This window comes from Urocitellus parryii, chromosome 13 (genome assembly GCF_045843805.1).
Source record: "Urocitellus parryii isolate mUroPar1 chromosome 13, mUroPar1.hap1, whole genome shotgun sequence".
NCBI lineage: Eukaryota > Metazoa > Chordata > Mammalia > Rodentia > Sciuridae > Urocitellus > Urocitellus parryii.
In genome coordinates, this window is record NC_135543.1 from 65,622,774 (window position 1) to 65,636,912 (window position 14,139).

General features: G+C 40.5%; 1 protein-coding gene across 2 annotated transcripts in view; it reads right to left on the reverse strand.

Annotated features, from left to right (window-relative positions):
* The window catches only part of LOC144249994 (contactin-associated protein-like 3), a 142,262-nt gene that overhangs the window by 81,298 nt on the left and 46,825 nt on the right, over positions 1-14,139 (reverse strand). For both annotated transcript variants that reach the window (XM_077792302.1, XM_077792301.1), the window contains exon 2: positions 5,159-5,306. In XM_077792302.1, coding sequence (XP_077648428.1) covers positions 5,159-5,306 — 148 coding nt within the window. The remainder of the gene's footprint in view (positions 1-5,158; positions 5,307-14,139) is intronic.

A 14,139-nucleotide genomic window follows, 5' to 3' on the forward strand; every position in this document is an offset into this window, starting at 1 on the left:
CTTTTTCATTTTCCAAATTGATCATTGAAAAAACACATTTATTAATATATTCTCATTGACTTCTGTCTTTATACTGGTTTATTTCTTCTCATTCTATTTGATTTTTAAAAATCAGGAAATGTTATATTTCTACCAAATGAGTCGTCTGTTTTAAGATCGTTCTTCTGTTAAGAATAAGTGTCACTCAATTTAAATGATTTATTCATTCCCAGTAACTTTGACTTCTCTTGATTCTTATACATGTACACACATTAGTGAAGATTTTGTTTGTTTGTAAAAGACACACACACACACACACACACACACACACACAGAGCTGGTTCTGTTTCTCTGGAGGACCTTAACTAATAAAGGCATACATTTTTTATTTCGATGCTTTGTTGAGAGAGCATGACTTCAATAACACTATTTTGGGCCTTCCGGAGAAGCCTGCCAGAACTACAATTCTGCCGTTTCTTCTCAGCCTTCTAACGGGGCCTTACAATTTCAACTATAAAGGTCATGATCATTCAGTTCATCAAAAAACAAGTGTGTCTTATGTATAATACAAAAGAACATCTGTCAAAAATCAACTGAAGATGGAACAACAGACATACAAAAAAATTTTAACATTACCCAGAAAAATCTCTTGTGTTTTTTCAAAAGTAGAAGGAAGAAAAAGAAAGCAGTTATCTTCAGAAAAATATATGTATCTAATAAACAGAGATGCACAAAACATGTGAAGCCATCAGAAGCCAACCAGCCCAATCATTCAAGCTGAGATAGATTGTTTATCGTATTTAATTTCACAAAAAAATATTTCTGCAAGTCTTTTGTGTGGTTATCCCTTTTCTTTAGGTTATGCAAAAATATATAAAAAAAATTGTGCCTCAAAAAATCATCCATTTTGTGCAGTTTAATATTTGAAAGTTTACAAGTCTGATTTTCTCACATGGGGTTAATGTATGCGGGAGAAATTATTGTATTAAGTGCTACTTTATACACACACACACACACACACACACATACACACATTCTGTGCAAAATATATGTAAACCAATTATTCCTTGTTATAGAACTAATTTTATTGCACAATTAAAAGCAAAACTGTCAAATCCAAATGAAGCCACGTACAGTTAGGAGATGGCAATTAACTAAGGAAAGCTTTCGAAAGACAGCAAAGACTTTACATTTTGCTTTTCCCATCACCTCTGTGTCTTTATGTGTTGCTCAAAGATAACGCTAATATTTGGGCTTTTATATTTTGCAGTTGTCTAACACAGTGTTCTGCTCCTGAAGAGGTCTTGCCTGGGTGATTTCGATCTGGTTTTGAGTTTTGCTTTTCCTTATTCCCCATGTGACTACTCTAGACCACAGCAGGATTGATTTTCTAAGAAACACGAAGGAGATTTCCTGAAACGTTTTTCTCAGGCAAATGGAAAAGCATAAGTGTTAGAAGACTTGTTTCAAGACCAGTTTCAAGGTGATGACCTTGAAACTCTAGTCCCTTAGGTAATGCCTTGACTTCCTGTCAAATGTGACTGCGCTGCTTCAATCTAGAAATTTAACCACATGCTTTTAACTCAGTATGGGGACTTTTGAATGCAATAAGTTAATATAATAAAAAAAAATCCAAGTTAAAAACATAGTCAACTCTGACTTGTGAAGTCAATACATGAAAAAAATAAAACTCAATAAAAGCTCATGTTTGGGATAGAGAACATTTAGCTCAAAAATTAAGCAGCAATTTTAATTTTTGAAAATTGGGTGCTGGTGAGGGAGATCTCCACAAGGTCTCTCTCAGGAGTGATCTGCCCATCGGGGAAGCAAGCCTTTCAGGACTTGGTGCTTGCAGGTAGTCTAAAAGTCAACCTTTTCCCCATCTGCCACATTTTTAGCGATTTAAGACTCTTGTAAGAGCAAATGAATATTTTATAGCCCTAATCAATACAAGTAAACCTCTATAATATATATTTGAATAAAAACAAAAAAAAATAAAAATTCAGTATCACATTTATTATAAACTTTCATAATAACCTTTAAGAGAAAAATTTATTGGTACAAAATTCCATTATATGAATAGGAAATGCAGAGGGATACTGGAAAATTAGAAAACCAAACTTCTTCAAGTTTTTCTGCCATCCAAAATGACTGGAGACAACTTAGTTCTTGGCTTAAAAGAGGAAGTGCTTGTCTAATTTGGTATGAACTTGGTTTATAATTGTTCAACTTACCAATTGAGATTATAGTTTTGATTACTGGATTTCTGTGGTTATTAACAACACAGATACACCACCATTAGATAGAGCTATGTTTTCCAGTATGGAGGTTAATTTGTCTTATATATTAAGACTCTGTTCTAGTCCCATTACCAGCTCTTTTCTTTCCCTTTTAGGGACATTTCATAATATAGAGTACTAGTTCAGAGGAAGGACAAAGGAGTTAAAGCGTGAATCTTAGTTCCATCCTACACAGGTTACACACCTTCTCTGAGCTCAGTTTCCTCATCTGTGACATGAGACTGAAAACAGGCCTTCCCTCACAAGACTGTTGTGAGAATCCGACGCGTTAACATCCGTGGAGTTTCACAACAGTGCTTAGCACACAGAAGGCCCACAGTGGATAAGTGCTTATGATTTCTAGAGTTCTGGGCAGAGAGGAAAAAAAAAAAAAGGTGGAAATTAGTTTTCAACAGCACACAGAGGACTTACAGGAAAGCCAACAGCTTAAAATGATAACGAATTTCATTTCTGAAGGATGCAAGAAATCTTCAACTTTCAAGTCTCATGGTTGGATCCCACCCGGCAAGGAGAGAGATATTTACAACCATCCCACACCTAAGCTGCCTCTTTCTCTGCCAGCCAGCCTCTTCCTGAGCCCGACTCATTTCAATCGCTGGTGACCTAAATCTTACTGGGAAGTGTGTCTACCTATTCATTTTAGAGGCAAGAGAGAGTGTAGAAGTGACACTTGAAGATGATTGGTACCATTACATCATCACTGCACTTCCCAGAAAGGAATATTGGAAAAGAGCCAAAGATAGATGCATTCAGAGGCTCACAAAGATTAATTCCTGAAAGACTAAGAACTTATTGTCGCAGACAGTATTCACCTGTCTGGGAGGAATTTGGTAAAATCTATGTCCCCATTCAGATACCTCAATGTGTGGTGCAGCCCTTATCTAACACATGTGGGTGTCTGGGTCCAATCCCTAGAATCTGGAAAAGCGGCAGAGATAGAGAAACTGCACATGCTAATCAGAATCCATGAAAATTTATAGTGATAGTGAGCATTTTGATACAAATAGAGTGTAACTGGGAAAAGACACTGCCTTAAAGCAACATCATATCCCATAATAAAGTTCTTGAATCAAAACAGGGCAGTGGACATACACATGAAAATACCAAAACGTACCACCCTTATTAACATAAAGTGTCAACAGTGTACACAAAATCAATACATCTGAAAAATAATTCCTCTAAGACAAAAAGGACATTGTAGAGATTCACCTTCTGGAGGACATACTTTGAATTTCTCAGTAGTGGTGAGATCTTATCCATCTGCATCTTGTTTCCCCAGTCACTCCTACCCAACAGCTCGAGTCTACAGAAGTGAACGGTGCCGAGAGATTCCACAAGATCTGCACGGCCACTGTGCTTCTTGGGACTGGTCAGGGAGCTTTGATCTTTCCAATATTACTCTGAGGAGCTGGAGTAGCATCTCCTCATGAAGGAACATCAAGCTAATGGCAAATCCCCATCAAAGAGCGTGTTCTGCTTTGAAGTCAGTAAACCTGAAGTTGTTTCAGAGTGATGGGAGGACAAGCTAATTTCAGAGCATCAAAGAGAAATTCCAAGTATCAGACACTGTAGCCATTGCAACAGTGAACTCAGCTGGGTTCAAGGGAATACAGTGATGAAAGAAAATGACCAATGGGAGGAGAAGAAAAGAAAGTCGATGGCAAAACAACACCATTATACTTAATGTCCCATAGAAATGTAAACATTAGATTACAGAGTTAGGAAATTAATTGGCTTGTACAGGGGTTGAGTCACAGAATGTGAATAATAGCATTTCACGACTTTAAATGCTTCATGGGTGGTAGATTATTATTATGTTTTAGAAAATTAACATTCTGCAAGGTCAAAGCCAGGATTAGCAAAGAATGGAGGCGGGTGTTTGTGTGCAAATTGTATCTATCACACAGGGGTCCAACCTGAGCAAACCTGAGATGCCAAAGATATTTCCATCCAGTCTATTATTTGCATGTTCTCCAGGTCTACACAGGAATTATTTTATTATTGTCCCATTCTGACAATAATCTATGATGATATAAAGAAATAGAACAAGTATATCCTGGATTATCCAATAACGGCTAGATGATAAACTCCTGCCACACAATTCCATGGTCTGCTTTTCACTCTGTGCTATATACTCACATTAGTTCCATTCTTTTTACTTTGGTCTCCCACAGGCTAGACAAGTGCTCTGCCCTTAAACTGCATTCCCAACCCTTTTAATTTTCTATTTTGAGACAGGCTGACCTTGAACCTGTGACCTTCCTGCATCAGCTCCCAAGGAGCTAGAATTACAGGCGAGTCTTTTGACTTTGATTATAGTTAATAGATGAGAAAAAGAGGCTGACATAATGACATAATAGATGAGAAAAAAGAGGCTGACATAATGCATATACATGTATCCCTACCAAGAAAGAAAATGTGAAGCCTCAGTGCGCTGTACAGAGATTTCCCAGGGACGTCAACAGAGAGAGGCAGAGTCAGAACTGAGACACCACTGAGCAGGCGCTGTGCCTAAGAAACCGGAGCCCCCCATCCCCCCTGCATTCCTATACTGAGTGTCTGCATCAGAAGAACAGCTTCATCTGCCCCTGGTTTAGACTTTATTGACTTTATTCAATGGCTATTACATTGTAAGTACTCTGTTAAACTCTGGAAATATAAATATTAATACATCTTGATTAAGGTCCACCTCTAAATTCAACTATAAAAAGTGAAAACTAAAGTCCACTCTGTCATGGGAAGATAGACACAAGATTTTTTAAAAAAATCAGTTTGGCTGCACAGTTATTTAAAAATCAGAAGTCAAGTTCAGTTGGCAGTTTGGCTTTTGTGGCATCTCATGCAGATGTGGATTTCTTCCAGCAACCAAGGCTACTTACTGTATGCACACCCATACACCTCGACCCGCATCCCAATCCTGCCCTTGGGGTTCCAGGCTAAAGGCAGGAAGCGCAGGAACCTGGCTTCGAAGGGGGGCTGGAGCCGGTAGTGCACCACGCTGTCCGCATTTGTGTTTCCTGAAAATCCCTGCGAGAAATCAGAGAAAGATCCAGGTCAGGGCAGAGAACCACATGCCCTTGGCCTCCGCTCCATGGATGGCAGAGCACATGCGCTCTGTTGCTGTGGAAAAGCCCTCTTTCAAGAATGTCTGCTAACGTTTAGCCCAGATATGACGCCCTCTCCCGGGTCTCTCCATCAGTCACCATTGTCCAAGTTTTCTTTATTTATCGGCAGTGGAAATTTCATCAGCACCTTTCACATGTCCATAAACACAGTAGCTTCCATCAAATTTGCTTTTCTGAAATTTTTATCTCCTCCTCTAATCTCCAGGAAATAAAGATGCTCCCATCAACCACATCACCCAGGGTGGTAAAACACCTGGGTGATGAACGTCCAATGCTACAGAAGAATGGACGTGAATGGGACATGAGGGGGGGGAAGGGACCTAGCATGGATCTGGCCCCACCCCCTTAGGTTCCAGACAGGAGATGGCTGGAGGTCAGTGGCTACCACCTAGGGTGGGAGGGCTCTCATCCTAGGGGTTTTACTTCAGGTGTAGAGTTCATCCCATGTCACCTGGCTGTCTCCACATCAGTGCAGGTCTTCTTTCCTACTCTACTTCAAAACCCAGATTTCCTGTGGCCAGAGTTCTGGGGGTATCCAGGGAACACCCCCCCCCAACCTTATCTGCCCAGGGCAAAGGACAGTGCTTCTGCCTAGTGTCACCACCTGATCATCATCAGGAAAGACCAGAGAGAGAGCAAAGAAGATTATGTAAAATACTTTTTGTCTCGTTTCCAGCTGTGTGTGGGGGAGAGCAGGTGAAGGAGGTTGGATCACTACCATGTACAATTAGGACACGTTAATCAAAAATCAAAACTAATAAAAATGTGCGGGAACAAGGGGAAGACCGATGTTCCCGCACATACACATTTATTTGAGATCACTTACCAATGACCAGTTCAATCAGTAAGGCAAAAACAGTGCTGATAACCACTCACATGGAAGTAAAAACTTAGAAAAATTAATATTTTCATTTCTTATACAATTTTCTGCTGTGTATAACTCCCTTTACTAGAGTGTTCAAACATAGCATGTGGGTTTTATATGAAAAAGTGCAGGGGTGGGTGGAGATGAGGGATTCATGAAGAACCCGCTTCCTAATGAATAAAGGTTTAAATCAGAACTTTTCAACTTTTTAGCTGCAGCCAAAGCTGTATTAGAGAGAAATTCAAAGACAGAGAGACTCTTTCACTTAATAATCATAAAATTAGGGAGTAAAATGTCTGCTTGCCGAGACTCTAACAGTAGAATGGCTTTTTCCTAACATGCCTGGGGCATGCAGTTACATTCAATGTTTGAAGCTGGCCCATTACTTCAACCAACTGTCAGGGAAGTTATCTGGGCTGGGGCTGGGGCCCAGTGGTAGAGCACTTGCCTAGCCCATGTGAGGTGCTCGGTTTGATCCTCAGCACCACATAAAAATAAATAAATAAAGGTATTATGTCCATCTACACCTAAAACAATTTTTTTAAAAGGTTGTTATCTGCCCAATTATTTTGCTTTGTTAAAGAATTTGCCAGCTTAACAATACAAATGGAATTAGAATCAATCTGCAAAGTCCCAGACCCCCTGAGGGCTTCCCTTGGTATAAATAAATAGAAATTGAACCACAGAACAGCCTTAGTGAGGGCGGTCAATTTCAATGCTAGTGTAAAGTCATATTATTCATATCTTTTTTAGAATTGTAACCAGTTCCTTAAGATACCCACCAAATAAAGTCGTTCTTTAAAGATGCAGAAATTAAAAAGAGAGGGATGATCTACACGAGTATTTCACTCCTGTAACATTTAGGGCTCATTCTCGAAACCACCTTCTATTTTACAATAAAATACTGTGTCTTTAAAAATGTAAGGTAGTCTTTTATTCATTAAATTCCAAATTTGCCTTGAGAGTTTCCATAAGAGACGTGAATTTATAGGCAAGCAAAAACAGAAGCACGTTAGACATAAAGAATAAAGAGCTCTTCCTGCCTGGTTTTGTTTCATAGAAAACAAAGGTTCTAGAAGCAGAGGGCCAGGCATTCTCTGTGGAAATATACAGCCCTCAGCAACTCTCCGGAGCCTTAAATCTTCATTTAGAGACAAATAAGAGACACAGCACTACTGAGAGGGGACGGTTAGCAAACGACTTTTAGAATCCACAGTCCTTCATATTCTCTTCTGTCCTTGCTCAGGCACCTGACCTTGATGGAAGGCACCATAATTTCTTTTGAAAGTGAAAAAATAATGTCTACCTGAAAATCGTGGACATGATTAAACCCATTAACGTATATAAAGGATTTGTCAGATTATAGACTATTCTCTCCACAGAATTCCCCACCACTCGTGTGTATGGGTTACAGCTTTCGGGGGGGGACTTCTGAGAAACTGAGACAGGGCAAAGACCCCCTTCAAACCCTGATTCTTGCAATCAAGTCAGAAGGATTTCAGACACGTCACTCAGAGGTACAGGAATGAGTGTATTGAAGGGATAGGAAAGGGGAAGGGGACACTCTGAAGGGAGAGGATATATCCTCTCGGAGTGGACAGGGATAGTGTCTCTTCTGTACTCTGGTTTTATGGGAGATCCCAGAGAAGTTTCCAGAAAGTCCCACCCAGACCCACCTCTTGACGTTTGACTGACAGCAAAATGACTTCAGATTTGAAAGTACCAACAGCCACGACAAATCTAGGTCACCTTGGCCTATGCTGACCAGTTCTAATTGGATTCTTAACCACAAGTTCTTACAGATTCTATGGTTAGGAGGAACTATCCTTATCTTCCAGTTTCAGGTTATGGCCACAGAATTCTTCCCTTCAGGGTAACTTGGATTCCTCTTATCAACATCAATTTAGGTCTGCATTTCTCCTGCAGATAACAGGGAGTTTGCTGAGGAATGTGACGTATCCTGTCCACATAGGCCGGCAGGGCTGCAGGTAATTGCTTCTTGGAAAAGAAAGCACGTGAGGGTCAGCACGGTGAGCCCACTTTATAGAATCATCCCCTTGACCTCCTGTTCCCACCATCCTCCTCTGTCTGTCCCCTAACACTTTGGTTTGCTCTTCACATTCACATTGGCCAGATTTAACAATCAGAAGGCTGGAGGGGCTACAACGCTCATGGGACCACCTGGCCTCCTACCTAATGTGGCTTCATGGACGACACTCTTGATGAGGGGTCACTATCACACGCCCAGCCTTCAGTAGACAAATGGGCGGCCAGTCTAAGATTCATCAACAACAGTCATTTTTAAGAAGCCTCTTAGAGATCTGTCATTCTGAAACAGTTCTGTCTTTAATGCATTTTTATTAAATCTTTATTTTAAACGATGAGTTACAGAAGTGAACCTCAGAGACCTTTGAGAGCAGGATTGAGTCTCCACGAGGTACCACCAGTGCACCAAGCAATCCCACTGTTTCTTCAGTCAGAACTCACAAAGAAACAAACGTGTTTGAAAGATACCAGTTTTTTGTTTTCCCAACACTTGAAAGTGCTAAATAAGGAGCTCAGTGCCTAGCATGTGTGACACACTGGGTTAGATCCTTAGCACCACATACAAATAAATAAAATCAAGGCATTCTGTCCATCTGCAACTACAAAAAAAAAATACTTTATAAAAAAAATGTACTAAACAAGACTCTTATTTCAAAATGCTGTTACTATCTTAGTTGTAATGGTTATGAGGCAGGACAGCACCCCTGGGTAAGAAGCACCCTGTACTCCTCAGCTATAATTCTCCTTGGATTGCCCAACTAGGCTGATATTGGACATGAGCTTCAGTCTCTGCGATCTCAGCTTCTTTGTGAATAATATGGGAAATATAACAACTGCTCTGCCCAGTTTATAGCTTGTTGAAAGTTTCTGTAAGTGCCTTAAAAATTCTAAGGAGCTATACAAATGAAAGATATAATTAACCTGCCCCATAAGGTATGTTAACAAGACTATTTGATTAAGATAGTTTGTAATTTATAAGTGTTATTAGGAAAAAAATTGTATTAATGCTAAGTGTAGAGCATCAGGAGTATAATTAACCCGGCATATGCCCTGAGAGCATTTTATGAAGCGATTAAATGGTGCTTCTACAGGTTATTAAAAAGTGAGTATATTATCTTTATCACCTTTCTATGAGTAGTATAATTACACCTGTGTAAAAAGTGAATTAGTAGAAAGCATGATGAAAGATAAAACAACATTTATGTAAATTTAAATATGTGTGAACAAAAGAATCGAGCCTTTTTTTTTTTTAAAGAAGAATACACAAAACACATTGGACTCAGGAAAGGTGAATCGTAGGAATGATGAATGAATGAAGAGATACGGAGGCTGAGGAGGGCCACCTGACACAGACCAGAACAATTCTTTACTGATGCGTCATGGAAGAATATGACCAGTCAAATCCTTGGCACTCAAAGCCAAACACACACACACACACACACGCACACACGCACAGGCTCCAGCATGTGGACCCAAGTATCTGGATGGAGCAGCGCCTTCGACCTTCTGCTGATACCTCCTGACCTTCTCTATTCTCCAGGAACCAGCTGTGGTTGAAGGAAGGGCTGCTGCAGGTGTGGCCTGGGGCTGTCCCAGAGACTTGTCCCAGCTGACTGTGAAGCCATCACTCCAGCAGGGTGATTGACTTCTGTGACTGTCTGCTATATTGGATGTCCCCTCCAAAACTTGTGTTGAAATTTCATCGCTACAATAGCCATATTACCAAAAGTGGTATACAGGTTTAATGTAATTCCTATTAAAATCCTAATGACATTCTTCACAGAAATAGAAAATGCACTCATGAAATTCATTTAGAAGAGTAAAAGGCCCAGAATAGTTAAAACAATCCTTAGCAAGAAAAGTGAAGCAGACCTTAAATTATACTACAGAGCTATAGTAACCAAAACAGCATGGTATTGGCACCAAAACAGACATGAAGACCAATGGAACAGAACAGAAGACACAGAGATAATATAAATACAGTTATTTCATATTGGACAAAGGCACCATAAACACACATTGGAGAAAAGAGAGCCTCTTCAACAAATAGTGCTGGGAAAACTGGAAATCCTTATGTAGAAGAATGAAATTTAACCACTCTCTCTCACCCTGGACAAAAGTCAACTCAAAGTAGATCCAGGACCTAGGCATTAGACTGGAGACCCTACATGTACTAGAAGAAAATGTAAGCCCAACTTTCCACGATGTCACTTAGGAACTGACTTTCTCAACAAGACTCCTAAAGCATAAGAAGTAAAATCAAGAATCGATAGAGGGGATGGTATCAAACTAAAAAGTTTCTTCAAAGCAAAGGAAACACTCAAGAACATGAAGATAGATCCTACAGAATGGGAGAAAACCTTGACCACCTCAGATAGAGCATTAATCTCCAGGATATACAGAGAACTCAAAAGACTTAACACCAAAAATAAATAAATAGATAGATAGATAGCTAATCAATAAATGGGCAAAGGAACTGAATATAGACACTTTACTGAAGAAGAAATGCAAATGGTCAAAAAAATATATGAAAAAATATTCAACATCTGTAGCAATTAGAGAAATGCAAATTAAAACTACACTGAAATTCCATATCACTCCAGTCAGAATGTTAATTATAGAAATGCAAGTAATAGTAAGTGTTGGCAAGGATGTGCAGAGAATGGTACACTCATACATTGCTGGTGGGACTGCAAAATGGTGCAACCACTCTGGAAAGCAGTATGGAGATTCCTCAGAAAACTTGGAATGGAACCACCATTTGACCCAGTGATCTCACTCCTCAGTATATAGCCAAAGGATTTAAAATCAACATACTACAGTGACACAGCCACATCAACATTTATAGCATCCCAATTCACAATAACTAAGCTATGGAACCAACCTAGGTGCCCTTCAACAGATAAATGGATAAAAACAAATGTGATACATATAAACAATGGAATATTACTAAGTCATAAAAAGAATGACTCCTGCAGGTAAAATGCTAAGTGAAATAAGCCAGTCCCAGAAAACCAAAAGCCAGATGTTCTCTCTGGGCATGGAGGGTGGAGAATAGAAGTTCACTGGATTAGACAAAAGGGAATGAAGGGAAGGTGGGGTGATGGGAATGGGAAAGACAGTAGAATGAATCAGACAGAACTTTTCTATGTTCACATATGAATAAGTTTTAAAAATTAAAAAGAATCTTTGTCACGTAACATTATTAACATTGTAACATTAAGTCATGGGAACTTTCAGAGGTGATTAAGTAACAAGGGCTCCACCTTCACGTGAATTAATGCTCTTATTGTAGAAGTTGGTTAGTTATCATGGGAATGAGTTTCTGATAAAAAGTATAACTTTGGTCCACTTTTTCTGTCTCCCAAGCTCACTTGCCTTTCCACAGTGTTATGTTGCAGCACAGGAGCACTATGTTCTTGAACTTGAACTCACATATACCTCTATTGCTCATAAATTCCTCTGTCTGTGGTTAGTCTGTCATAGCTACAGGAAACAGGCTAAGACACTGTTGAAGGCTTTTTAAGGTTTGGAATTTCCAGTAAGTGGAAAATTATAGGAACCCCACAGATTGACCTGAGTCTGAGTTAAGTCCCAGCAGTTATTAGTTCCGTGACTGTGAACAAATTACTGGTGGCCCATGTGAATAGGATGAACATATGATAAATGATTAATCATTACCAAACGCTGCTTGTTACTGTCATTGTTGCTATGCTAAATATTTCCTCCTCTTCTTGTAACACTGTTCTCTGAAGCAGGGATCAGAGAATAAGGTATATCCACCCCCCAACCCCACAAGTCTCCATGAGCCTCTGCACACACCCTTAATTCTCAAATGGACTCATCTTCATCCATAGGTCGGCAGCTCCTCACTAGCAGGTGATGTTAGGAAAGAATAGCATTTTTTTTCATGTTAGTTTCAGAGGATTATAGATAGTGATGTAGCCTGCAAAACTGCTTCTTATTTAAATTGGTACCTATAATTGGCAATGTGAGGAGTTATACTTAATTATTTTTTTCAATACTAGGGATTGAACCCTGGAGTACTCTACAATGAGCCAAGACCACACCCCCCAGCCCTTTTTATTTTTTACTGGGAGACTGGGTCTCACTAAGTTGCTGAGGCTGGCCTCCCACTTGCAATCTTCCTGCCTCAGCCTCTCAAATTGCTGGGATTACAGGTGTGCACCACTGCACCCAGCTGTAGTTAAATTATTTTAAAGTAAGGGCTCTTGAATCATCATTTTCTGTTAATAATTTACTAGCCACTATAATACATTAGTGCTTATTAACATAAATAAAATAAGGAAAATGGGGCTTCCCTTGATTCTAGCACAAATTAATGGACTTAACCAGGAGCATGACGTGGTGTGGGTGGCGGTGCTGGATTTACATTGATTAGCTGTGAGATTCAGGGTGAGTTACTTGAGGTGTCAGGTTTACATGGAGGGCACCGTACCAACTACTATAAAATCCAAAGCCTTTTCCTCTAGCCCTGAAAGACTGTGGTCTACACACTGGGTTTCTATTCAGGTATAGATAAGCTCAGTGGTTATAGAGAAAATGAAAGAATAATCCCCAATAGTATGAGTACCATATTTAAAATACATGTGTAGATAGATGGATATATTTAATTAGGTATAGACTCCTATTTGAAGACTGAGTCGTGGAGAATGTTTGCATGATGCTTGATATTTGAACATGTGCTATGGTTTGGATATGAAGTGTCCCTGAAGGACTCACGGGTTAAAGATGTGGTCCCCGATGCAGCATGTTCAGAGGTAGGGCTTCTAGGAAATGACTGGATCATGAGGGCTCTGACCTCCTCAGTGGATTAATCCACTTGATGGATTCATGATTGAATGGATGATTGGGAGGCCGTGAGAACTGTGGAAGGTCCTTGCTGGAGGAGGTAGGTCACGGAACCTGCCCTGAAGCGGGTATTTTATATACACCGATACCTACATAGATAACACAGTTTAATAGGCTTTCTTACCGAGATGTTGCCATTGACTTTAAGTGACCCCACTAATTAATTAAATGCCTTTTCTAAAAGCAGGTAATTCATCTAACTGTTGTTTGACTTAGCCCTGGGGGAACCCTGCTCTGTGACATTGATGGGAAGGTCCTCCTGCTCTCAGGTGTCCTATGGGACATCTAGAGCTGGCTTGTCATTAAAGTCCAGGCCATTCCCCTGGCGCCATCTCTGACTTCTGGAGGCCTTCAGTGACCAGCCTGTACTGGCCCATAGTGGACATTGCTGCAGAATCTGGGCCTATTCCAGGTCAATAAATGCCTTCTGGCTTGAGGGTTGGGCCAGGGCCCCCAAGACTCACACCCCTCTCTGACCTTCCTGGCTCTCACCGGTGTTGAGCACATAGTTGGCACCTAGTAGATACCAGTGGGTTGACCTGGTTGTCAGAGGTCATCTCTCGAGACCAGGCCCTTGGTCTGCACATACACGGGCATCTGCGGTCCTTGGCTGGAATGGGGTGCTCTCTGCATCTGCACCTCTGCCCTGGTCCCAGTCACGTTCTGCCACTTGCTACCAACCACAGAGCAGTTACTTAATGGGACCCTTTTCACCCTTCGCATTGCCGAGGGTCCCAACTTGCCCAGATTGAGCTGGGAATGACTATTACTAAATCAGTGGCCTAAGTAGTGTTTTAATTGCTGCAGTTTAGGTCTTAAATGTCCCTGTAAAGGCCTGTGTGCTGGCTTCGTGGCCAGCCTGTGGGGTTATTAGAAGCTAGTAGAACCCTTAGGGGGGCGCGGGGCGCAGAGGAAGGAGGTGAGGCCCAAGGAGTGGCCTTGAAGAGGTGAG